At 43.7% G+C, this 27,321-nt stretch overlaps 1 protein-coding gene across 1 annotated transcript; it reads left to right on the top strand.

Moving 5' to 3' along the window:
* The first annotated feature begins 661 nt into the window (after positions 1-661).
* Positions 662-17,213, top strand: LOC128915225 (transmembrane protein 182-like). The gene is made up of 5 exons (XM_054215313.1): positions 662-958; positions 3,528-3,645; positions 5,668-5,766; positions 8,369-8,506; positions 16,330-17,213. Exons 1-5 carry the CDS (start codon positions 806-808, stop codon positions 16,557-16,559), a joined length of 738 nt encoding a protein of 245 aa, XP_054071288.1. The 5' UTR covers positions 662-805; the 3' UTR covers positions 16,560-17,213.
* Positions 17,214-27,321: the final 10,108 nt, after the last annotated feature.

Below are 27,321 nucleotides of genomic sequence, written 5' to 3'. Positions count from 1 at the left end.
CAGACTTGGGCAGTGGGAGAGGTATGGACGCTATATAGTCTGCTCTTCTGTGGCAGGAGAGGGAACATCCTTCTACAACTGCATAGCAAGACGCTCAAGGTATATTGGTATGTACACCCAATTTTAACGCTCCTTGTCTAGCTAGACGTGGATCGACCCAATTTAAATGTGTTTGCAGGGGTTGATTGCATCACATCTCTGGGGCTACTTTGTGTGAAAGCTGCTTTAGTGTTTTGTTCAGAGCAAGCAGGAGCTGAAGGAGACACATATTCCAGAAGTGCCGCTTCTATACTGCTCTTGCGAGGACATGGCTGAAGGTATCTCACAGCAATGGCTGCGGACGCCATGATGTGGTAAAAATCTTTGAGTTCAGATCTGCTCAAGCCGTGCACAGCCTTTCTGCTTATCTCATGCCCAAATGGGGTTTTAAAAACTCTCCAGTGTCCTGGGCAGTTCTGTGTTGTAACCACTCATGACCTACGGACGCTGCCTGACCAGCCAAGGCTAAGGGCTCTCTGCAGTGCTCTTCTGAAATAAACAGCCATGTGTTTATTTGGAAATCTTCACGCTCTGTCTCAATAGCTATTTGTCATGTTCCTTAATGCCACAGCTGTTTGGTTACGCCAGGTCATCTGCTTTTATTAGTTCTGTTCCCACCACCCACTGAAACTCACACCAGCCAGGAGAAGATTCTTATCTGTGTCCGAAAATAGCACTTCTCTCGTCCCCCTTTTCCAGCGACACTGGAAATTTCAGTGTTTTTCTTCTTTTCCGATTTCCAGTTCTGCTGCCTACCTGCTGCCCCATGAAGGCCGGAGTAGCGGCTCTCGCAGCCGGGATCCTCGGCGGCACCGGCGTGTTGCTCTTCCTCATCGCGTTTGGGACGGATTACTGGCTTCTGGCTACGGAGACCTGTGGCATCTTCGAGCGTGGGAATAGCACTCTGCAGGCTGGGGAGGTAAACTCTGAAATCTTGTCTCACTTTGGAAGAAAGGACTCATTTAAATAATTTAAAATTTTATATTTTAAAATTTTTAAATCTGTGATAATATTTATGCTCATTGAAAGTGACCTGCTAACGTAAAGTACCAGTCTGAGGTAACTTTAAAATCCAAACCAGCGTTTCCACAGTATCTAGCATTTTGACTGAAGTAAAGTGCATCTAGGCAACATTAAGACAGCACCTCTGTAATCTGGCAGATACGAACATTAGGGAATGAAAGGCAAAAATGTAAGAGCTTTACTTGTTGACAGCATTTGCCTCTAAAGACAAAAGATATCTCCTGATATTTGCCATTAAAAGATTTCTTCCTCTGTAGTTTCTTCATTTAAAAATAGTTCATATTTTAAAGTGTAGGACTTGGCAATCATTTACATCTGAAGTGATATGACTACAGCACAGACAGAAAACAAAAGCGAACATCAGACGCAGAACAGAGTAGACAAGAATTCCTGCTCGTCTAACAAGAGGTGGCCTATATATTTTTAAATTAAGATTTATATAGGATTTTAGTTAGCAGGAAATGTAATTTTCAAAGGACAATTTGGTATTTTAGTGCTAACTGCTGCTATCACTTGTTTATAGATCCTTTCGAAAGTTTGATTTTAGCTGCCCTTGCTGTTGTCTAACTCTTCAATGAAATAACAACCAGATCAGTTCCCTGAGCCACCCACTCTTCAAAAATGTTTTTGTGCCGATCAATGTATGGTTTCAATTACAAAATGACAGGAAGATCCTTGTTGTGTGCAGACTTTTTGTTACTTCAAAGTTCAATCCAATTACGTTTGATTTTTTTTTTCCGGTGTGGTGAGTCACACTGGGTAAGCATCATGATGCCAGCAAGAAATACTTTCTTTCATTTCAGAATCCCATAATCAAATGTAGGACACTGTTCGCTTGAGTGATGTTTCCAAATTACTTTGTTGAAAAAAAAAATTGTGATAGAAAAACTGCCTGGCAGAGGACACTGTCTTTACTGTTTAAAGCAGCACAGTGAAGCCCCGGAGATGGCAGAGAGTCATGGACAGAGGAGTGCTGCTCAGTTTTTATGCACTTGGGAAATGACAATGTTAATTGTTTCAGATTTTTGTTTGTGCTGTTGTCTTTTAAAGTGGAGAGACTAGAAACGTTGCACTGCATGACATGAATAAGCATCTCAAACATGTCAGATACGCTCTTGGCCAAGTGTTAGTGTGCCTGTCACCTAAGCAAAACAACTTCAAAAGCACCAGGCAGAAATAGGAACTGCTCTTACTCTTTCCTCTGAGCTATTTTATTTCTATTTCAGACACTGTTTCTATTATTTCTATTTCAGTTACCAGTTGTGTACAACGGGCTGGTTTTACCTTCTCTGCCTTTTCTTAAACTGGCAAATCCTGTCCCTTACAGATAAAGATAGTCTCGAGTATCTGCCAAACAGCAATTAAATGTGCTGTAGATGCACTCAAGTCAGCAGCCATCCAACTGATGAAGTTTGAGGGCTGCATGTTACCATTGTCATAGTTAGTATTTTATCCTGAAAGTAAAAGGAGGTTCAGGTCAGAGCTCTGGAAGTGGTCATAACTTGATGCGTACAAACCTCGAGGTGAGAGAAGTATCTTCTAGCACCTCCCTGTTGAGTCCCGTCTCCTTTCTCCACTTCACAGGGTCCAGCCCTGTATGGAGTTTCTCCATCCTCCACAAAATGTAATTGTGTAACAGTCATGTCTCCTTTACCAAATTGTACGTGATAAAGGCAAAATTGATTTTGGCTATAGTTTTTATAAGTTTTTGGTAAATAGTCGATGACTCAACTTTTCAATATCCTTCCTTCTGGAAAGACCTAAACCCTGTGGTCGCAGGCTTGGTCTCAGGGTTGAAGTAGACTCACCAACAAAGGGAAAATTGTCAGCATCCCTCTCCTGGTCTATGAGAAGACTGGTGCGGGCAAAGAGTGATTTCTGTCTCACATAGGTTTAGCATAACTTCTACTGGGCTCAGCAGAGGGAGTTGAAGAAGAAAACTTTTGGGTTGCTGATTGGAAGAGGCTCAATGGGAGTGTTAGAGTTGGATTGTCTTCTGGGGTTAATCCGGACCTTACATGGATCCTGCAGAATAGCAGGGACATCTGAACCACTGCATTGTGTCACCCCTAAAATTACTTACCTGGTAATCAAACTGCTTCCAACCAGTTACAACAGCAGTAAAATTTACTTAAGGAAAGTATTTAAGTAGAATACACACAGAATGCTCTGCTGCCTGGCATACCCATCCAGCTCTGGCAGTGGGTCAAAGATCTTAGAGAAATAAGAAACTGCTTTGTGAAGGTCTGCAGGATGGTTTATTATCAGAACATTTTATAGCTCTGATACAGCAGAAAGTCAAGGACAGCAGCTGCCTCCCTGTTCCCCAAACCCTCCAAACCCAACTCAAACAACGAAGAATGAAAACTCCAACAAAAAAATGAAAGCAACAACTGCCTAAGCAAAAAATACACACTTTCAACCTTTCCAAAGGTGTATCAGCTTGGGCTTTCATTCCTCCACAGGCTGAAACGCTGACAGAGGTCAGGAAGGAGATCCTCACTTTCCATCACGAGGGCTTCTTCTGGCGGTGCTGGTTCTTTGGCGAGGGCCACCCGGAGACCATCTGGACCTTCTGGTACAGTGAGTACAATGTCACTGCACCACATTCACGGCATTCTCTCACAGTTTGAATTGCAAACAAGCACAACAAGGGCTCCCAGGGATGAGAAGACAGTTGTCTTTATTTTATTTCATATTTTTTTTGTTCTCATCATCTCGCTGTCAAAAGCAAAGTTGGCTTACCCTTTCTGTGCTCTTTTTTTGACTTGGATTTTGCACTCAGAGGGGGGTTGTTCACAGAAATGTGGGAACCTCTTGATGCCATTTAATATATCACCTACAAAGTCTTATGGAGTGGTGTCTTCCCGCAGCAAGGACAACTCTCCCCTGTGTCTCTTGATGTTTGTGTTCAGCTAAGGTCTGCTAAATTTGAGCCCATGTATTGCACTTCTGTTCACGTTTTCAGCTATTTCAGCACAGGGAAGGCTGGATGCGCAATTGTGTGGTCTCCCAGAACCTCTAGCAGTGGGCACTGGTGGGGCATGAAGAGCTGTAACCGCATGTGTTTATGCTCTTAAGCAAACAAAACCTTTATTTTAAGATCTTGCCTCTTTTCTTTTTATGGTCATTGGAATTACACGTGTGAATACACAGAGACGGATCAAAATAATATTTTTTTTCTCTGCAAGCACATTCCCTCTTCAAAAAAAATTGAAGGAGAAGGTGAAACCTGTTCTGAGAGACCAGTTGGTGCTGACTGGTGGCCCACATGCAGTGAAGCGTGGGGTCTTGGCACAATGAACCAGGTGCTCCCACCAGAAAGAGCAAAGGAGTGAGCCCACCCCACAGCACGCCTGGCACCAGCCCTGCCGGCGGCCAAGCCAGCAACCACCTCAGCCACATTAGTGCACAGCGGGTAATTAGAGGACATCCTTTCCCTGGGATACCACAACCCTAGAGAAGTGTTTGGAATAAAAGAAAGAGATTTTAAATAAGTTCTGCAAAGGTTTTAAACACTGCAAAAGCCTTGGCCCTGTGCTCGCTGCTGCTTCAGTCCCCTCAAAGGTGCTTACGTGCTTGTGGAGCAGCATGATCTCCTCGCAGGGCATTTGGCTGCACATAATGCAGGTCCCCACAATAAATTTACTCTGCAGTGATTAAAACTTCAGACGACTTTGCTGTCCCCCGGTCCCTGACCTGAGTTTCCTGTAAAATCTTGCAGGAACAGTTACTGCCACCGTTCAACTGAACAACGTGAGATTTTTCACACAGAAATTTTTTGATAAAAAAGGACAGGCTTGAGAGAAAGGAGTTTGCTATCTAATTACATTATATGGAAATACATGATATAATATAATGTTACCTGAAGTAAAATGACTCTTTCTGATAACTGGCAAATTTGTATTACTTCTTTAGGTATTTATTATAATAGGATTGATCACGGCAAATTAATTTGCTGCTCTCGTGGATGTAATAATTAATTCAATAGGTATTCCATAGTCAATTTAGCATGAACTAATGTCCACCTATTATAAAGTGTTCCTTTGAGCTGGGGAACATATTTAAATAAGTGGCCAACCATTAATTAATTCATTTAACATTCATTCTATTACCGTTAATCATGATAAGCCTCAGTGGTATTAATATTGATGGGGCACTTTCATTCTAATTGTGCTTTCCCTTCTCACAAACTGGACGTCTTGTAAGGTAGCTTGTTCTGGTACCCAAATACCTTTGCCCCTTCCAGGCGGTTTGACACATTTTCTGGAGGAAAACAGCAGTGGGAATATTTACACTGATTTGAAGTTGCTCCGTCTTTCAAGATTTATGCCCACCTTAGACTCCGATTATGAAGATGAGATGATGTACGGGCAGCAGTCTCAGATCCTGTTATATCTCCCCTCTCTCATCATTCTTCTTTTTCTTTTTCTTTTTTTTCTTTCTAACCACGATTTACTATCCTTCTTTACTCCCCAGCCTTCTGATTTCAGTGAGGGTTTTGTAGGTTTTGCAGAATAGCACATTGCCATCTGAATATTATAACTGTGATTTTGCAGAAAATAAAAGCAAACAGGGATTTTTTTTGTTGTTGTTCTTTTTCAGCCAGCCAAGCACACCCCAAGTTCTGCATGCATGGCTACCTCTTTCCGCTGCCCATTGCTCCTGGACCTTTCCCCCATCCTTCCTATGACACGACCGCAGGTGAGTTTCTTTCCTGCTCCCTCAGTAGCTCCTTTCCCAAGTGGTTGGGCAGAGATTTATGATGTGTGTAAGTGCTGCAGTTCTCTCATTGTAAATGCATGGCCAATCGTGACCAAGATTTTGGAAAGCTCCTTTACAAAATGGCCTTGTTTAGTTGACTGCCCCAAGCCATGAGCACATTGAGATGTTCTTCTGGGTCTTCTCCAGAGTCAGCCGTGCCTGGCCATGAACCATGTACCCTCCCACTCCGAGCTCAGCGCATACTCCCATGGGCAAGGGAAGGTGCTAAATCCACTCTCTCCTACCTCCTCACTTGCTGGGAGGAGCTGGAGACAAAAGGCTTCAGCCCCATGGCCAAATACAGACTCCATGGTCAAGCAAGAAAAATAATTTCTCCTGGGCTGCAGGCTTGTGGCAGCCCAGTGCTGACTTGTTTCCAGAGTCTGACTTCCTGGGAGAGCTCTGGTGTTGATTTGTTGCAACACAAAATAAACAAACACTGGAAAATCGGTTAAAGACCAAATTTCTAGAAGATCCATATAAGTGACTGGCTTATTTTTAATACACTGAATATGACACAGTTGGAGAGCTCTCCTTTCAACTGCTTCCCTTTTTATTTATGTTTCTCTATATTTTCAGAGTTCTTTAATGAATCAGCTGCTGTTAGGAATTTTAATTTGCTAAATTGGTGGCAGCAGCTAGAATTAATTCAATGATCTTTTTTGAAATGAATTGATTTCTTTAAATAGTGTGCATCACTCTGCGTTGCCTCCGGGGATTCGGGGCAGGCATACTGCACAAACAAACATCTTGACCTTTTCCTTAGCCTTTAGCAGTACCTTTTTTATTTTTTTTATTTTTTTTTTTTACGAGGAATTAATTAAAAAACCCTACATTTGTCAGTAGAGGCATGTGAGGGAGAGCCGCTAGTTTCTTTTGCTGTGCTGTGCAAGATTCCTGCCTCGGGGAACACGCCGTAGTGTAAAATGGATATGAGGGACCTGCCGACAGTAGGAGGAGGAGCCTGTTGCAGGCTGTGTGCAGCAAGGATGAGGGTTAAGCGGTGGGATTTTTTCTGCTTAGGAGAGGCAGGCATGACGTCTTGTTTCTGAATGATCTCGCTGATAAACACACTATTTTTTCCATACTAAATAAAGGGCCCTGGAGGCATCTGTGCCTGCCTGTCAGCCCTTGCTATGAAACCCTCTTCAGCTGCCTCCCAGAAGTGCCCGTTGGGACAGGTCCTGGGAAGGTGCTGGGGACCGGCTCTGCACAGGGGCTCTCCCTGGAGGCTCCCGGCACCCACCCTGCTCTGGTCCCCGGAGACATGGGGGTGTCTCAGCACCCACATTTAGGGCAGCGGGAGCATTGGGCTCCTCTGCTGCACCAACCCCGCTGCAAAGCATTCGGACATCTGCAGAGAGCAGATGCTCCCTCCTGTCGTTTTCACTCATTTTATTTCAAACCAGTCCATTCTCATATGCAAATGATGACAAAACAGGAGGCCGTCCAAGAAGAGGGGTCCTCCAGCTATTACCTGCTCCAGAGATAATTCTGCCTTATCTGCATCCTCTTAGGCTCCCTGAGAGAGACGGGTGACGGGAGGTTAAACATGAAAATGAATTCTGTGGTTTTGGAGAGTTCAAGATACTTATCTCTCCCTAAGTGGCTCTCCTGACAAAATGGTTTCAAATGAGTAAAACGCATCTTCTCTGTATCATTTTTCTTTCAAGTGTGAATCATTTCAGCATTACCCACTTGCTCGTGCTCGGCTTAAATCTCTCTAACTAGAGCTTCTGAAAAAACAACAGGCAGAGCAAGACGCAGTGGTCCGAGGGGATCAGATAAATCAGGGGAACGGGGAGCAGGGTATCGGAGGGTCTCTGCCTGAAGACCACCACCTTTGGCCAAGGTTTGTGGCAGTGACTGGAAGAGACTAGGCTACTGGGAGACTGAAATTAGTGGGCTATGTCCCCTCCCATGGGATGTGATGGACGCAAGCTTGCTCAGCTCTGGCTGGCATGGTTCTATGAAGTCACAGCAAAACCCCAAAATTCAGCGGATGAACAGGCAGCCCTTCTCTTGCCTTGTTCTCTTACTTGGAGTCAAGCAAGGCCATTAATGGGACCCATGAGCTCCTGCTTTCCCTAACAAAAAACGCCTTTATTTTAAACTTGGAACCTGGCACCTTCTGTAAGTGTTAATTAAAATGGAACAAAGATGTGGTCTGGTTCCACCTCTCCAAATTTTGCTATTTCCTTTCCTTTCTTGCCAAGCTCTTCCATCTCCCACAGGCACAGCTAGGCATGGTGTCCTTTACCCTCAGCCCTTTTGTGGAGTGCTTCCCTGGCAAACCCTTCCAATCCGTTTTACTCATTCCAATCCCATTATGTAGGGCATGACATTCAACCTGAACGTGCACCGGTTCCAGGCACATGCCACCCATGCCGCTGCAGGGAGTTAGCAAAGCAGGAGCTCCAGCTCTGCCTAGCATGAGCAGTGTTACAGGTTATTGCTTTTACTGAAGCAGGAGTTAAGCATGGACTGAAGAAACCTGCTTTTTATCTCCTTTCCCCTGACTTTACTCTTTTTGACCGTGCAGTGTACAGAGGCTTCTGGACGGCGTTCATCATGCTGGCAGTTGCCGCCGGGCTGGTGGGAGGGCTGCTGCTGGTGTGCGGCGTGCCCTTTGTCAGCCCCAGGTCCTACAAAGTCGGAGGCGGATTCCTCCTCGCCTCGGGTAAGCGGCGGTAATGGGATATGGCTGGGGCAGGAATGCAGCGTGCCAGGGACGGGGAGGCAGCCGTGGATGGGGCTCTGCTGCGGGGAGATGGGGGCTCTGCTGGGAGCTGCACTGACTTGGAGTAAATGATTTCCTTCTTCCCCCACTGGAATTAAACCTCTGTGCTCAGACAAGCTTTAGCAAGATAGTCCTCAGTCCTAGGGAGGCTGGGGTTTAGGAAAAATACTTTTCTTTTTTTTTTTTTTCATACTCTTCTATGCAACCCAGAGGAGCAGAGCCTTTTATTTTAGTAAAGTCCGTAGCTGCATTAACCCTGGGCAGCAATCAGCCATGCTCTGTTCCCCTAAGTCAGTCTTTGCATTTGGGCCTCTCCTGTCTCCGCTGCTAACATCTGGTAGAGCTGGAAACCCACTGAGCGATGAAAGGCATACCCGGCGATTCAAAATGGGAGGGCTGGCTTAACAAAACCTGAAAAGATAAAGTGGTGGCACAGCAGGAAAATGAATTAAAAATAGGCATTTATTCATTATTCCCACTACCATTACAAATGATTCCACTGAATTATCACTTGGGCTTTTTCCTTTTCTGTATTTGAGAAGGAATAACTGGCTTAACTAGTAGAAATACTTGATTTATAACAGTGATTCAAACTCAGAAAAAAAGGGGTTTTTGCGACTCAAGCAGCTAAAGGCTGGAGCTCAGCTGAGCCATGCCAAGTGAAGAACTTCATTATGAAGTCAGGCTTTTCTGTGAAAAACCGCTGATTAATTACAGATCCTGCACCAGGTCCTGCTTCCTCATACACGGCATGAATCGAACACGAGCCAATATCTTTTCTCCCAGTTTGGGCTTTGAGCGTCCCCAAGATTTTTGGGGCTGAAAACATTCATGAAAATATTTAACAAGAAAGGTATCAACATTGACCTTGGAGGAACTCCACCTAAACTCCTTCCAATCTCAGCATGCCCTGCTATTATCACGTTTTACTTTTTCCCCCCGTTATTTAGCTCCCTATCCATTTTATAGCTCCTCTCCTAATTTCTGTCTCCTCCAGATGTACTAATAATTAACCATGTGATGCCAGCTGAGCTGCTTGTTAAAATGAAGCTAGATGACATCTATCTGTTTGTCTAAAAAATCGGGAAGGCACTAAATCAATGTGGCCCTACCTACCTCTGCTAATTCGCTTTGCATTTTGTCCAATTTTCTATTTGCCTCCAGGTCTTCAGTTATTGAAGTGAGGCCAGCAAGCCTGTGGGTGTCAGTTTATCTCTCTCTTATATGGTTTAATAAATGCTTGGTTGGACTTAATTTTTCTAAAGCTAAATTTCATGTGGTTTGGCACGCACGGATTTCATTTGGGAATGCAAGACATCTTGCTATCGGATCTCCATCAGGTACCAGTGCCTTCTACTGGGTAGTGCTGGCCACTTGACACATGCGTGCGTTGAAGTAGTTTCTTCTTCTGAGACTAGGGCCAAATATGTGAATCCTCTCAGATGTGACACTCTGGCTACCTCAGTTAAAGCCCTACTTCTTCAAAACACTCAACTTTCAGCCCAAGTGGAAAACCTGAGATTAATCACCTTCTGACACTGACTAGATAAACAAAATACCACACAGAAAAGGGTGTTGAGTAGTATTGAATCACTGTATTCCATTTTTTTCATTGTTTTTGCACTTTACTTGATTAAAAGGTTGGGGCATAGAATTTAACACTTTTTTGAAGAGTTGATTATGCATCACATAAACCTCTTGGCGTAAGACAAAGATGCTGCTGTTTAAATCGAAGTTTGTATTAAAGCAGTTTTAATCTGAACAGCCATCATTGTTATTAACTGTCATTAGGAGGAACGAGTTCAGCTAAACTGCTAAATTTTCAATCTAAATGATAGCTAGGACAATGCAATATTAGTTCAGCATTTTCAGCAAAGTTTGCTTGGAGTTTCAGCTAAACCTTTTTTTTTGGGGGAGGTATCCTGTACTCAGACCTCTGGATCCTGCTTGGCACTGGCTTCCTGATGGATTTGGGATGCATCCCTTCATGGTTATTTTCTCATTATCCCTTCTAAAAATATTTTGCATGATTGTGCTAAGCAGTAGGAACAATAGATTTAATACAGCTTCAACTCCCTAGCTGTCCCTTTCCTTCGGATAGTGGATGTGGAAAGAGACGACGCAGGAGAAAGCGCATCTTGTCTTCTAATCATGGCTTGCCGGGTCAGTGTTAATTAACCTCCCTCGCAGAAATGATCTCTCCTTGAGGAAGTGTGAAAATGCTGGCAATTTGTAGAGTGGGAACGTGGATTGGCAGTCGGATGGTGAGATGGGGCACCACGGCTGAAGATGCCTGGCCTCTCAGGGCGTCCTTTATATGCGACTTTATTCCGTCCATAAACTCCCTCTACCCGCTTTGGTAGCAGCCCACACTGAGGTCATGAAATCACAGCCGCAGTTAATCATTGCAAAATGATGCTACATTTACCACCGAAAGGCTCTTAAGTTGTTATTGGTGCAAATGCAGTCCCAAGCACATTTATAGCTAACCAGCCTGACATGATCTTGAGGAGCTGCGTGTACCCCTCCGTCACCAGGGGGAATTCGACGCCAAACGGTGAAGATTGTTATTGCTCAGTTAGATCCCTTTGGGTTTCCTCTCTGAGATGCCTTTTATTTACTGTGCTTTCAGGAAGACAAATCTGACTGTCTGCCAGCTATCATAACAAATGTAGTGCTCGGTGGGTGGCGTTTCTGAGAGCCCTTTCAAAGGACCGGAGCCGTCCCCCATGCTTTCCTCTGCTGGGCGACTTGGGAAATACAGCCGGAGCCCATCTGACATTTGCTGCTGCTTGCATTTGCACATCTACCGCCCCAGCTGGGCAGTTATCCTTGCCAGCCTCCTCCCAAAAACACCCGAGTTGCATCAGCAAATAGCCGGCCTGCTGCTTTCCTTCCAACGTTTGCCATCTCAGACTTAGCTTCGGTGCTTGCAAGGGGGAGGCAGACACCGCCTGGTGACTAATTGTCCCCCTGTTTCAACAGTCAGATGACGATATGATTAATTATCACTACAATGTCACCGAGAGGGCTGGGTGAATGCTGCACTGCAGCTTCTGGAAACTGTTTGAATTGCTGAGACAACTTTGCTCGGGCTCCTCAGTTTTCTGTACTTGCGCTCCTCGGTTTTCATTTCCTTTGGGCATTTTTGAGACCAAGCTTAGAAGTGAGCATACGCTTCGTCCAGACCTAGGGCAATTGCTGAGCTTGTGGCGCTGCCCTAATACGTCTGGACCAGCTGTGCAGCTGTAGGCTTAAGTGAAAAACTGAGCTGAGCTCTGCCTGGTGGCTTGCTCAGGGGTGGGGAGGCTGCTCTGGGGGGGAACACAAAGGCAAAGCGTGAGCTTACGGTGAGTTTTCAAAGCAAGCAATAAGGATGCACATCCCAGGTGAAGTTAAGCAACGTAAAGAGAAGCTCATTATCAACGTGTTGTACACAGCACAAATACATGACGAACCATGTACAGTCTATACTTTCAGCTGCTGTGGTCCCGGTGCTGTCTCTCCGGCATCCTGATTCGTGTGGCACACACAGGCGTGCTAGTGCTGTCCCACAGCCATAGGATCACTGTGTCTGTGGGCTGTTTCCAGTGGGCAAAGGCAGCACAAAGCCTCTCCTGCGCTTTCAGAGCCACATCGTGGTCCTGCGAGAGGAGCACGGCATGTGCTCAGACCAACCTGTTCTTCAGTGTGAGCCAACTGCATTAAAAAAAAGGCATCTTTGACAGTCCTGTGAGTTAAAGTGCTGAATTTTGTGCTCAGATTCCTCTTCCTAAATCAAGCATCTCCATTTTGGTAATCTCAGGCTCCCCATGTGCAGTAAAGGCTGACAGTTATGGAAGGGCAGCTGAAGGTCACCCTCCATTTCCTCGTTATTAACATCCGTAAGAGGCAACTAGTGAGAAAGGCGAATGAGTCAAAGTTCATTATTCTCGTAATTAGCAGATTACATGAAAGTTCAGCAGCTTCCACAGAATAAGAGTTAAAGATTGAGTTCACTCACCTGTCCCTACAATTAGCAGCTATAAAGGTGTCACAAGGATATAAAGTGAGAGAAAGAAAAAGCCCAACTCCAATTTACTCACAAGGAAGGTGCAGCTCTCCTGGGAGGGGGGACGGAGCGCCGGGGCTCATTGTCCTGCAGTGAGTAGTGTACAAAGGAGAAAGATTTAATAACCTACTTCAATTTTCTTGCAATTAGCCCCTCCCCAGAAGATGCCGTTGACCTCATCAGCTACGAGATGGTGTTTCACAGTTAATTTTTTTTTTCCATACCATCCTAATGAAGGGATGGGAGAAGGGAGAGGAAGAAAGAGATCACTTGGCTAATTTTCCAGTGGTAGAAAGCACAGGGATGCTGAGAGGAGGACGAGGATGGTCTGGTTTGGTGAGGTCTTCACTTACCCAAACCCAACAGACATCCTGTGTCTCAGGTGCGTGTGCTGGCGTTGGGCTCATTTCTCAGGCAGAAAACTAGATTTTTTTCAGTTTTTCATTTTGCTGCCCAAGGTAGGAAGAAATCTGTCTCTGTACATAAAAAGCCATTTGGGGCTGGCAGGGAAAGAAGATGTCTTTGTGATGTGGCTGAGACTAAAAGCCCCAGAAAAGGAGGTGGTAAAGTGAGACCTGTTCAAAAGGTGAAAAATCAAAAATAAAATAGTATTTTAAAATAAAAATGCCAAACACTTACTTTGGTAATATGGGAGTGAAACATCCTGATATTCTTATTATGAAAAGTCTACTAATGTCTACAAGCGTGACAAATTTTAGGCACTTTCATGAATACTCGTGATTGTTTCAAGTAAGCATTTTTTTGCTGAACAGTTTTCAATGAGATGCCCTTTCTGCGCTTCCACCATCCTTCTTCAGCTGCACCTGCCCTTTTGATTTTCTTTTCTCGCCAAGGAGATGGTGTAAATCCCAGGGACTCCTTGCCACTCATCTGTAATTATTCCAGGGAAGAAGGCTGCTTACTTTACATTTTCTTGTCATTTTCCCAGAGTGTGAAAATGTACTTAATTTAGATGCCGTAGCTGTGCCATCACCTCCAGTACCTGTTTAATAATAAATTCTTCCATACCAAGACCTGGCGCTTCTCTTGGGGCGAGGGCGGGGACCGTTTCCCCATCCTTAGCTCCTGGTGAGCTCGGGGATGGTGCCACACGCTCACGGGGCTTCCCTGCACCCTCCTTAGTAAGAACTGGTAGGTTTTAATCTCATTTCTTCCATAAATGAGGCTTAGGCCATCTAAATTGTCCTGGGCCAATTCAATGCAAAACCCCTGGTTATTTAAAGAAAAGTAGGAGAATTCAAAGGTACGTTACCTTAGCCATGTCCTCTGTCCCGCTGGGGCTACATTTTTATTTGCGTCTCTTACGGTAGGTATTATAAGTTAATGAAATAGAAATTGATCTTTAAAAGAGCACTTTTCAAGGTTCAGTTGCTATCTAATTAATTTAATTTTAAATTACATCAGTAATAAAGACTTAATTGCCTTCTTATCAATATATTGTATTTTGTAAAGGACATGTAACTATTTAAACATGCAATCGTTTTCTTATAGTAGAATAATTGGTATTTTAAGCACACAACTATCATATTAAGTGTAAAATATTTATTTGTGCACTTAATTTCAAGTGGTATCAAAATCTCAATGAACATGCAAATGTTACAACAGCTGCTATTTAACTCCTAGCCTGCCTCTCCAGCAAACATAAAGACTTTGCTATGTAAGGGAGAATGGCTTGCAATGACAGCGTGTGGTGATGTAAAGTATATTCATATGGTTACACCAATTTTTGATTATTAAGATTCGATTTGCAGTTTTAGGGTATAGGAGGCACTTTAATGGACATGACAGTTTAGGATGAATAGCTTCAATTTTCATACAACGCGTAGGGAGGACTTTGAACCCTCTATACTTTCACTTAAGTCTCTCTTTTGGCTACACAATGTGAAGTGGAGGTTTGTAGCAGCGGATGTGCTTATATCCATTATAAGCAGAAACACAGTTAAACGCCGACAGGTTCTCTCTGACCAAGGTTTCAGTAACCACCGTTCCTAAGCAGACATACCAATGTCAAGCTTTACCCGCATCCTTTGTGTAGCATGGGAGTTGGATTTTGTAGTGTATAAGTTGCCAGGAAGAATAAGTAAATATTGTACAAGTACCTTTGATTTAAAAATTGCAAGGGGAGGAATTAAATACAGCAGAAGCCACAACACATCCACAGAACTGTGTGGTAACTTGTCAACTAAATTAATTTCAAACTGTTCACTTCTACTATAAAAATATTATAATCTGTGATGTATTTCATATATGTGTGTGTATGTGTGTATATCTGTATGTTATAAGGCACCATTTAAAAACAGCAAGCTTCTAGCTGTGAAGTAGCAAGATCAGATATTACTGAAGTGCTTTCACATCTGTCGTCAAAACACCACTGCTTAGTTTTAATATATGCTGACTTTAATATGCATTGTATTTAGTCTCTAATGTGACATGGTAAATAATATTGGGGCCACGCTAGTTTTTATCATCTGCTTCATACGGGGGAGCTAGATCTGCTAGCTCTGACCACCATCACTTTGAATTATGGGGAAAGGAGGTTCCCATCACAGCTCCGAAGCCTCCAAACCCACCTGGGGCTGCGCCGGGTCCGGGAGGTGCCTGGTCACCACGTGCTTTTCAGATGTGACCGAGATCTTCCTGCAAACGCTGACCTTCGACGGGTATGCATCTGGAAATACGAGAGCGTAAGGTCTCACGGGAGATCTGCTATTTGGGTCGCGGGCATCCTGCAGGGCCTGGGGGGCTGCGAGGAGACCAGACCCTCGCAGAGCGGGAGCCTGACCTTGCGCTCAGGCTTGAGTGTGGCCTCAGCCCTCCTCCCGCCTGGCTCCAGGGGAGGGCCAAGGAGGTCTCACTTGCCACTAAAAAGACTTTCTAGCCTCATGGTATAAGCCGTTTATTATTCTTTTAATTATTCTGTAATTTAGAAGCCCATCTGAGATTAATACCTCATGACTACGTGCCTTTTCCACTCTATTATGTGCTATTTCTCTGCGAAATAGGATCGTCTGTACTCCTTGCCTTGTGTTTTAATACTTGGTTGCAAAGCTTGGGTTCAGGAAGGGTAACATAAATGTGGAGGAGAACTGCCACAAGCTGGAGCAGCCACTCCGGCATCTGCTTGGGCTCTGCTGGTGCCAGGGCTGGGCTTGGCAGGTTTGATGCCGGATAACGCTTAGCCATCAGCAGGACCGATCCCTGTATCTTTGCATTTCTGGTGGAAATTGGATCTGACACTTCTTGGAAGGGTAGATATAAAAAAGGAAAAAGTAAGTCTCAGTCTTTCCTTCTCACTCATCTCAGGCAAATTAAAAATAAAAAAGGCAAAACAGCCCACCTTTAAGACAGGAGTGTAGAGCTAGCCCCATGAACGTCAGCCGTGTTCATGATGGTTCCTCCGTGGCCATACCCAGCTGTAACGGAGCCCTCAGGGCGCCGGGGTGAGGGCAGGAGGTGTCAGTGCCTGCAGCCAGGCAGGAGTGGGGCATGATGGTGCGGGTGTCCCACGGCGGGCGGGCTTGGCTTCCACCGGAACCTGCAGAGCGATGTCATGAATAATAGTTCTGCAATGCTAAGCTTTGATGCAAAGGACCTGCAAGAGTAGATGGAAATCTGCTGCAGTCCTTTCTCAGTTTTATTTCTTTGTTTCACGTGCGGAGAATAACTAACTCATCTTTGTCTCTCTTTCCAGGAGGCTTATTTCTCCTGCTCATATTTCTGTTTGTGATGTGGAAGGAGTTTGCTGCTGATTTTCAGAAGTACATCCTTCTGGAGAGAAGTGAGAAGTGCATGGACGATGTACCCGTGCACGTGTACTACGGGTGGTCGTTCATGTTCGCCGCAGCGGGGGTGCCCCTGGTTTTACTGTCCGGACTCCTCTTCTACCTGGTCGGCAGAGACATTATGAAGTCCCTGGAGTAAGACAAATTTGGAGAAGGCCTTTGAGAAAAATTGGTGATGCTCCTTGTAATGAAACGTATGCAAGTTTGAGGACTCGATCATTTTTGTAGCTACAATTGTCAGCATAGGTGCATGATTACACTCACTCACGGGGAGGCAGGGATGGAGCACTGAGCATCCAACCACTGTCAGTCCAAAACCAGCCCCAGCTGAGTGTCCAGCTCCAACATTTTTACACTTTGGAGAAATTTAGACATGTCTATATGTTTTACATCAGTTTTTTTTGAACCGTTTTTCTCTGCAGCCCAAGGAAGAGCCTTCGCTGTGAAAAGCAGCTCCCCCCAGCTCCCCCGGCTGTCAGCGGAGCCCTGCATCCATATTCAGCAGAGCTGGAGTTTTATACTGTTCCCAGCACCCTTGTTTCTTGTAAAAGGTAATCGAATCTGGCTGTGATGGTGTACGCTATAATGTCTATTTCTGAAAAGCAATTAAGGATGATTTTTTTTTTTAGCTGGGTCTAATTGACGTCAAAGGACAACCATTTTAATGGGATGTCGGGAAACATGAGAAACTTTTTTTTTCGTTAAAAGCCCTGATTCTGAAGATACAAATGTACCTGGACCTAACCTAACTTTCAATAAGTGAATAAACTAATTTGGGTGGCATGAAACCTAACATGAATTTATTAGTATTTCTTTACAGTACCACATTGCTCTGCATTTAATATTTTCTCCGGAAGCAATGTTGTGGCGATTCTCAACCCCAAACCAGAAAGGTGTTCAGAACTGGGGGAAAGGGAGTGGGAACTATAGCACTGTTATTTTTTATTTTGTTTGTTATGGTAGACCATGGGACTTTGCTGTATTCTACGGATGTAACACAAGAGTCAGCTCCAAAGAGACAAATTATATACCATTTGGATACTTTTAAATTCTTGCAGTGGCTCAGGTGTACATTGTCTGACAGAATGCGGTGGTCCTACGAAGAGTTACGCATGTTAATTCTACACCAAACTATCGAGGTATTGAGGTGAAGTAATTTATGCTGCATATGCGGAGGTTTGTAAAGACACTTGAGAAATGACAAAGATTTGAGCTTGTCGTGTTTTTTGGGCTGGATTTTGATGCTTTGTAGTAGTTTGTTGGGCCCTTGCTTGCTGAAGTCATTTGCATAAATTTTAAATCAAACTTCCTAAAAATGCACACTTTTCTCACGAATGTCAGTTTGTGCTAAACATATATCTCCCAAGCTTTATGTCATACTATTGACTCAGTGTAGTTAATTAATAAGGTAATGTAAATCTCTCCTAGAATGCAGTGAAGATTGTTGGCAGTATAGAAATGTTTGTTAATGCTCTTCCTAAAATACTGTTCAAATCTGGCATTTCTTTCCTTTTGGATCAAGTTCTAATTATTATTTTACAAGATTCATGACAAACATAGAGTGAGAAACTGTAATTCCCACATGTAAAGATTAGTTCTTTCATATGAATAATAGGCTCGGTCTACAGTTCTTAAGCAAAATTCACACTGTTTTCCATTAATAGAAAATCTGTTTGAACAGAATCGGTATATAGAGGTAAAAGGCAAGGTTTTTTTCGCAGTGAATGGATGTTTCATGACATTTACAAACACACAGATATTTTAGTGTTTTATTTGGCCATTCTAAACTGTTCTTTTCATGGTATCTCCTTGGGTTATACCTGTGCCCCATCAGTTCTCCAAGTGATAATTTCTCACTATAAATTCCCTTTGAATAATTTTTGTCATTTAATTATCTATTCGGTGTAGAGATGAACACTTATGGTCACAAAGAATAAAAGTATATAATCCAGGAGCAGAAGAGGTCAAGATTTACAGTCACTTGCCTTTCCCTGATCCCATAAAACAATCCAAGCATGCAGAAATGATGATCCCATAAGAGACACCAGGGCAGAAGAATGAGAATGCAGCAAGAAATCCATCAGACTTATTGATATCTATGAAGCTGAGGATCCCTGAAGTTGTGAATATAGAAGTGAGTTTTATATTATAGAATGAAATATTTATTAACTTTCTCCATCTGTTCTTTAAAAAATTTAGTTTAATGTCATCAAGGCATTTATGGAATACATTTAGCTTAATCATGCATTCATGCCTTAGGGAGTAAACCATCCCTGGAGACTTCTTCATTCTGGATCAGCTCTAGAACAAGCAATAGTTTAAAACTCCATCATTCTTTTGAAAAACACTCAACTTGGAATCATTCTTGAATGGAGGTTTTTTAAAAAAAAACCTCTGATATTGAACATACTGTAATAGTCACAACAATAACGATACAGAGAATGAGATTATAGACTAGCATAACTAAATTAATTACCTCCTCTGTTAAAATGCAACACTTGTAGGCAGTACAACTGTTAACCAAACACATCATTTTGGTGGGATGAAGAGACTAGTTCCTTTGCTCTCAAATTACTTGTGGCAAATATAACTCAAGCAGACAAAATTTTGTGTGCGAATCGTCATTTCTGGAGGAGAAATTTCAAAAAACAAGCTAATGGACTCAGTGGTAGGGTTTGAAATTGCAGAAACCACTGTCTCTTTCATCTGTTGAATGTGAAGAAGTTTGATGAAAGGATATTACAGAGTAGTGACAAGGACCTAATTCTGATCCAAGTTTTGTCATTATAAATCATGAGTAATTCCAAAGACTGCAGTAGACCCTTATCACTGTTAAACATCTGTAACTCAGATCAGAACCGGGACTAATAAATACATTCAAAAATGCATAATTAAAACAGTGATTTCACATCACTCTGATGAATTTTAGTCAAGGATTTCTTCAAGGATGCTTTTCTCACATTAGCATTTGACGTTAGTAAGCAATGAATAATTCCATTTTTTCTTTCCAACATCTGGGACACTTCCTGCTTTATTTGCTACTTACTGAATGCTCTGCAGGAAATATTAATGAATCCTGGGTCTTAAAATACAGGCCCTGTGGATCGTGCTCAGGATGCTGTGTTACGTAGTAGAGGCTATATGTCTTGAGATTAAAAAGCTTGATTTTGGTGAAGTAAGATATTGGGAGACTTGCCTAAACCTGTGGGAGCTATGGGGATTGGGGGAAGTTACCCAAAGATTGAGCCTCTGCAGCTTCTTTGTTCAGCTGTTCCCTCATACCAAGGAGGCAAAAATTAATGATAAAAGCTTTTTCCCTTGGTCAGACCAACTTTTTTTACTGACGAGTCAGAAAACTGGCAACCAAAGAGCCCCCAAGGCCAAGAAGGTGCTGGGTGATGGGCAGAAACCCCGAGGAGAAGAGGGACCAGGAGACCAGCATGCCCTGAGAGCATCACTGCTGTGTATAGCTGCCTTCTCACACCTTCAGAGGCGAGGAGATTGTTCTCTGTCTTGGTAAATTATATGGTAAAATTTCATGTTTGGAGAGGTCTGCTGGCTCTTCAAAGCAACCTGCAGGGGAGAGCTGGGCTGAGCACCAGAGGTAGGAGAGCTTCCAAAGGAGGAAAGAAATGTCCTTCTCTATTAGTGTGAAATGACCTTGGCAGTTCGACATCTGACCAGGAGGGTGAAAGCACCCTCTAGTGTGGAAAACAGGTTAACTGGAACTGAACTAAAATTCATTTCAGCTTGGTGTATAACATCGCCTCTGGGATTGCTTGCTTTAACCCAGCAGGACTTAAAAAACTTTCTACTTTTTCTTTTTCTCCAGAAAAAAATCCATCTTATCTGGAGAGGTAGTGTTTTCACCTTGGTTAGATGCACTTCTACTGCCTTGGTGGCCTCACATAACAAAACATGGAAGTCTTGCAGAACAAGTATCTCCATCTTGAGCTGCCCCAAGGCTCCCTACATCAACCGAGCATCACCAGCACCCAGGGACTGCTCGTCCTTGCAGCCAGCCCATGTAATGCAATGGAAAAGTGAGGTGCTCAGGCTTGCCATCCCTATGGAAGGGAAGACAACCAAGGAAGATTCCCATGGCCCCCTGTCCTGCAGGCTTCCATTGGGCAGCCCAGCCCTCATCCTGTTGAGTCAGCACCTTCTGGAGCGCCTCTCGTCACTCATCCTGAGCAAACGCTGCCTGGGGAAACACTGGTGGGAGAGGGCACAGATGCAGTGCAGCAAATTAAGACACAAACAAAATCAAAATAAATAAGAAAATATAAGCTAGCGCCATGTTTTGTGCACTGGGCTGTACATTACTGCAGGATTAAGTCGTATCAGCCAGAGTACATTTTACAAGGGTGCACAGTACCTCGATCCTATAATCAATAAGCTGTACATGCTGCAGCACAAAGAGCTCTTATCTGGAATACCACTTTGAATTTAGTGAATTTATTTAATCCCTGATGCCTGCAGAGCATCAGTCCTGTCTTCTGGGTTAATTTATTTATTCTGGTGATCTATTTTTAGTCTTCCAAGTACTTGACATTTGAGAAACAGATATTTTTTTCCCCACTTCCTAAAAACCATCTGAATTGGAAAAACTTTATTTACACAAATGTATTTGTTTCCTAATTCATTCCCCACTCTTTCTCTTGGGAGCCAAAGTCCTGTTGTCAGTACTAATAACCATACACAGAATGGATTGGGGAAAGCTCCTTTTCACCTTGTTTGGCAAAGCCTGTTTGTAAATCAGCGCTGCACATTCAGCGATCTTCTCTCTCTCTTCTCATCTTTTCCCCCCCCCGTGAATGGTCTCTCCTCCTCTTAAAAAAAAAGGTCACCTATTTTTGAGCTATATCCAAGATGCTGTGCTGCATTTAGTTTGGGTATTGTCATGAGTGCAGGTGATACTCTTCTGGAACTTGATATTTCCAGGTATCATTCTATCGCATGAGCCCTTGTCTGAACCCAAGAGAGCCAGTGGTTTAAGCAGTGTGACTACATAAATGCTTGCTGTCAAAAAGAAACAACAAATGAAAGCATAGTCTGCAGCCACTGCTACGATGGTGTAGTAGTGATTATTCAGAGCTGTAAAGAACTAATTAACCCAACCGGTAGGTACTAAACATTTAGTTATGGAAGAGTAGATTGACGCTTTATAAGCTTTAAGGTCTGCAAAGAAGAAAAAAATCTCGCTTGACGTTGGCTGACTAGACTAATGATGGCTTCATAAAAGTTAGAAAAAATAAAAATAAAGTAGGACAAAGGGCAATTGTGTGAAAAACACAGGGTTAATTATATTTTCCCTCTCCACTTTCCAATATTTCCCTGTATGGCTTACATTTAAAAAAGCAACAAATGCTGAGAAGAAAGAACCACTCCTAGAATTGGGACGTTGCCCTGGAAAAATGTATTACCAGTCCTCAGAAATATTTTTGTAGAGTCACAGAACGTAACTGTTTTTCCGTTTCAGATGTTGTTAGAAATCTTTTGTACTTTTCTTCTGTTTAAAAACTGGTCCATGGGAGAAGTTGTTCACTAAACCACGCAGAAGTGCTGCTCAAATAACATAGGCAGAACTGGCTGCTTTAAGGTCTGAAGCTTCTATTACTGATTAAACCTCATCAGTTACAGGCTGGAATAATTGCACTGCCTGGTGAATAAACGCAGCTCATTCTGAAATAGAAGCATCAATTTTGAATCTGTCCCTGCCAAAAAAAAAAGTGGGGAAATTTAACAATTTAGAGAAACCAGCCACCAAATTAATCCTACTGTTTGCTGAGGTGGAGCCTTCACATCAGCTCATTTCTTACACAGGAGGAGATGCTGCCTCTCAAACCACACACCTCCCTTCCACAATCAAGGTCGTTACCTCGTGAGACAAATAGTTAGCTCCAAAACCCAACCATTAATCTAATTTATTGCATTGCTCTTGCATCACATCCCCAAAATAAACGCAGGGCAGCTACGCCAGCTGCTTTGCAGCGCCCAACCAGGGCGGGCATCCGCAGCCACTTTGCTCCCAGTGCTTTTGTGCTTTCTTGGCAGCATTATTTCCTCTAAGCTTTAAAAGAGTGAATCCTGACGCTGGGAGAGGGGAGAGCGAGTGAGTCCTGTAGGCACAACTAAAGAAGCTGTTTCAGTCTCCCTGAAGGTCAGCAGATGATAGTTTCAATCGGATCTTCAGGACGATGCTGAAGTGACCCAGGCTTGGGCAAAAGGCACCTTATGGATGCTCTCAGCAAGGCAGGCGGTGGGTTTTCCTGCAGGTTTGTTCTGCAAGTCAAGAACTCTTCCACCTCTTTCCACAGGCATTCTGAAAATCCATGTTATACTAACACAAACACACAGACACATGTGCACACACACTTTACACATTAAATATATATAAAATGACTGGCTTTCTCTGCAGAGAGCCTCTGCCTGTGCCACAAACACTTCAAAGGCTTCAAAGCAGAGGTGCCTGCAGCGAGGGCTGAAGCTGAGAGCAGAAGTGCCAGTTTCAGCTGACACCGGAGGTTTCAGGATCTTAGGGCATGAAACATTCTTCACTCTTTTTAAATTAATTTAATTGGAAAAAAAATTGAAGGAGAAATGACTGGAGACATTTTTGAAGGTGGTTTTTTTTTTTTAAAAAAAAAAAAAAAGAGGAAAATGCCATTTTGAGATTAAACCTGCCTTCGAGTAGATATTTTTAAATGAAAATATCTTCAGTGTATAAGAAGAGACTGCAGAGACCTACTCTTTGCAGCCGTTTTGGAGAGGAGTTTTTTCTTTATTTTGCAGGAATGCTACCACTGTTGCTGCAGCACCGTTTTTGGATCCGGGGAGGTCAGCGGCTCCAGGCTTTCGTTCTGGTGCCCCTTCTCTGAGTTTATGGATTGGTTCTGCAGGCTAAAAATAGATATTTTAAGTACTACACAAGCCAATAGGCTGTCTGCTGGATGGACAGATTCATTGTACATCACAGATAGGACATGGGGGCTGATGCAAATGCAGGTTTTTAAGAGGATGCAGCACCCTGTGCCCAGCAGCGTGGCAGCCTCCTGCGCTCGATGCTGCCCACATAAGGGTGATATGCAGGGAGGAAATTCTGCATTTCTTTTTTTAACACCATTTTTCCTAATGAAAATGCTGAAAGAGTAGAAATAGCGTGTTTTTGATAGTCATGGCATGGGAACCTTCTTAAATATCTGCCTATTTAACTGCTGACTCAGAGGTAATCCCTACACTGTAAACATTTCAGCAAAGAATACACAAGGTTTGGGAGCACTTTCTGGTGCTCCCTTCTATTTTTTCAGGTTCCGGACGCCCAGGGGAAGGATGTGAGTGACCTTGGGTTTTGGATGCTTTGTAGTGGGACAGGTAAAGGTCTCCCTAGGACACGTGGCTGCTTGAGGAGCTCAGCTGGGGCAGTGCCTGTGAAGGAGAGACCACAGCGGTTTCCCTGGATTAGCCAAAAGTAGCTCTTAAAAGAAGGAGATGAGCTATGCAATCTTAAAGCCATCATTTATATAAAAATATATTAAAAAAAATAAGAGAAATGATTAAAAGGCTGTGAGAACACGTGTATGAGCATCACAGGGTGCAGTGCCTCCCTGACCCAGTCCAGGGTCCACAGTGCCCATCCCAGGGAAATGTGGACCAGGAGCACAGCTTTCCTGTTTTTCTCAGCCTGACCGGCAGCAATGTTATCTGTGATTCCACATGTCCTCCGTAAGGCTGTGTACGCTGCCTTTTAGGCCAAACCCTTGGTTAGGGAAAATCGGTGGAGCGTCACGGCTGCATTGATTTAATTGATCGAGAGCGTCGGGCTCTGCCCGGCGTCTTGTCTCTGCTCCCAGGCAATATTAATCGCTGCAAAAGATAACAGTGCGTGTTCTAGTTGCAGAAGGAATAAAAAGATTTCTTCCACAGAACTCCAAAGAGCGCCGTCGGAAAAGAAAAATTATGGCAGTGTATTTTCTCCTTCTAGCCCTGGGTTTGCCAGCGGGTGCGAGCTCAGCCCGTGACGGTCCCTCTGGACCCTGCAGCCTGCAGTGCTGCAAGGAGCTGCCGGAGCTCAAGCAGGTACAGCTGGTTTCCTCCTCATGGCCAGGCTGCCACGGGTTTGGGAGTTTATCTGCCAGATTTTATTACTTTTATCCAGAAATGCTATGGAAAATCATAGATGGGTCTCCAGCCAATGCAGTCACTGAAAAACAGTAGCAAAGACATAAAATCTCACGGTTAGTGGATTTTGTTTTTCACTTTAACAAAACCTGAGTGCTTCCTACTTTGCAATGATGACATTATCCGTTATAAAAGAATATCCGTGATAAATGAACCCATAAAGCTGGGGGAAGGCCTTGTTGAGGGGGGCAGGGCTGCTGCAGAAGCCTTCCTCAAGGCCTCAAATAGCTCGCCCCCCCGCAGCACCTCGCCAGCCCAGAGCCACCATCCTCTCCAAACTGTCTTACCAAAGGATTGGTGTTTCCATCCTGTTAATGAATGATGCACAGATGGGTTCGGTCTTCTAAAATCACATCACACTAAAGAGTCTTCTCTCCCTCCCTCCTTCCGGAGGTATCAGTGTACTCCTAGCTTATGCTAGCAATAAACCATTATTTTGGTGCTGCCTAACGTTGGTTTATCTATCTGCCTTGCCTTGAGAACAGCCAGGAGGGCACGTATGGCCTTGGTTCTACCTTTTGCATTCACCGTTTTGAGGGTGAGTAAATACACATGGAGCTTTCATCTTCCTACGTCTTGCACACACAACCGTCGCTGTCATGGGGCCGGTCAGGGGGAATTTGGCCATCGCTTTCCTGTGGGCACAGAAGTAATGGGGAGCTGCCTCTGGGGTGGAGAGTTTGGGAACAGCCTCAGCAGGAACAGGATCTTGTGCCTGCCTTCACCCGAACGCGGGTCTGACCTAAATTAAATGCAAAAGTAAAACTCAGGGCAAAAGCTGAATCACTCACTTAATTTAGCAGTGAAATCATAAGCGAAGCACTACAGTACCTGGTGAAGGGTGCAGTGATTTCTAATTATGGATTATACAGCTAATCAGTACCAATCAACATTTTATGATCTTGACTTAATATTTAATATAATGTTAATTATAATTGCTTTTGCCACAAACTGTGTCAAATACTAGGTGTGATTTCCAGTCCCGGCATGCCTCGCGGCGCTGGGTGGGCGCTGGGATGGGGGCTGCTGTGGGAGGCAGCATCTTTCCCCAAAATCCCACCCAGCAGCACAAGCCCACCTCCCCGCTCGCCTCCCTGCTCCATCTGCCTTGAGTTGTGATGCTAATTAAGTGGTGGTGAGTCTCAGCGTTATTAGAATAGAGTTTTTATCTCACATAAGTACCTTCCAGCTACAAACAGAGGAAGTTCATTTAATTAAAAATAATTTTAGTGTAAGTTAATGTGAGCACAGTTCAATGACTCTGAAATATGTTTAATTTTTTTTTTTCTTTCAAAGTCTAAGAAGAGGCTGCAGAAAAAATTCCAGATAATCTGGATGATGCATTCAGGCCATTTCTGTGCATTTGAACCCCCACATTTGCCTGCTCTAATTCCCTCCTCTTTCGCCCCAAAAATTCTGGGCATGATGTTTGGACCCTCTGTTGTAACAAGAGCTGGAAGGTTCTGATCAGTAAAAACATGCTATTTTAAAGCATTTTTTTTCTACATTGCTCTTTCTTTCATCCTTTTATGACCTAGAAAGCTGCAGAGCTCGCAGAGCTCCTGCCATCCCCAATGACTATTTACTTTCTGATTTTCGGCATCCCTGGGAGAGACGTCTCAGGAGGAGCGCTGCTTGCTCAAAGCGTGTCCAAAATTTTGCATCAAGGGACTTAGGCAAAACACATCACCTCCAGAAATCCCTTCTGACTCCGAAACTTCCATGGCCACACTGGGTAAATCATAAGCACTTCTGAAATTCATTCAGAGTCACGGATTAAAACGGAACAAGGAAAACAGCAGAATATTTCATAGGAGATGGTGCTTGGGCACAGGGATATTGTTTTTAAAAAGTAGGATGTTTTTCTTCCTTATTACTTAAACAAAATTTTTAGTGTACTTTAAAGTCCTCCTCTTTTGACATGAATCTCATCAGGTACATAAGACGGAAGGTCTGCAAGAACGAAATCCCGTAACTGTGAAACCAACTCACCACTTGCGTCTCATTACAGAGAAAATTGATGCAGACGAGTGAAAGTCTCCTATATCATTACAGATCTCAGGCCAGGGCATGTAACGTGGCTATGGGGAGCTGCTGCTCTGAGCTCAGACTCTGACATATGCTCTCCTCCTTACTGTATTATGGTCAACCTTAAAGTCAAGCACCAGAAGATGTATTTGGGGGCTTAATGCCATGCCTTGCTTTGCCAGAGGACTGGCACTCCCCGGGCAGCTGCTGAGCACCGTGAGGGTCATTAGGGGACCGCAAGAGCCATGGGAATGGGTAGGTTTTGGTGCAGTGCTTTTTTCAGCTTCAGTATTTTTTCTCACACTTCTCTCCTTCCACTGCATACAGTCCCCCCCTGCCTGTGCAGCCTCCTTGAAACCTACGTTCCAAATCTTTACTAGCAGGGCTGAGTCAACAAGTTGAAGTGAATAATCCTTCCAGTGAATTTCACCTCTTTTTCAGTATACAGTTTCCTTTGATGGATTCTTTAGTCCCAATTATTTGCTGAATAGCTGTAGGTGGACAGTGAGTATTTTGCCGCAGTTACTTAACGGTCAAAATTTAAGCTCTGCTGGGTAAGTACAGCTGCTCACATGAGTTTGTTGGTGCTTTTCCCCCGACTCCACTCTCCAAGCAGGTGTGTGGCATTGGCTGATGGGGGTACTAAGCTCCAGGCTGGCAGCAGACTCAGGCAGATGGTCCTCTGGTTTGTT

The sequence above is a fragment of the Rissa tridactyla genome, chromosome 9, assembly GCF_028500815.1.
Source record: "Rissa tridactyla isolate bRisTri1 chromosome 9, bRisTri1.patW.cur.20221130, whole genome shotgun sequence".
In the NCBI taxonomy this organism is placed as follows: domain Eukaryota; kingdom Metazoa; phylum Chordata; class Aves; order Charadriiformes; family Laridae; genus Rissa; species Rissa tridactyla.
The sequence above is the reverse complement of the archived record's forward strand: the minus strand, read 5'-3'. Positions and strand labels throughout refer to the sequence as shown.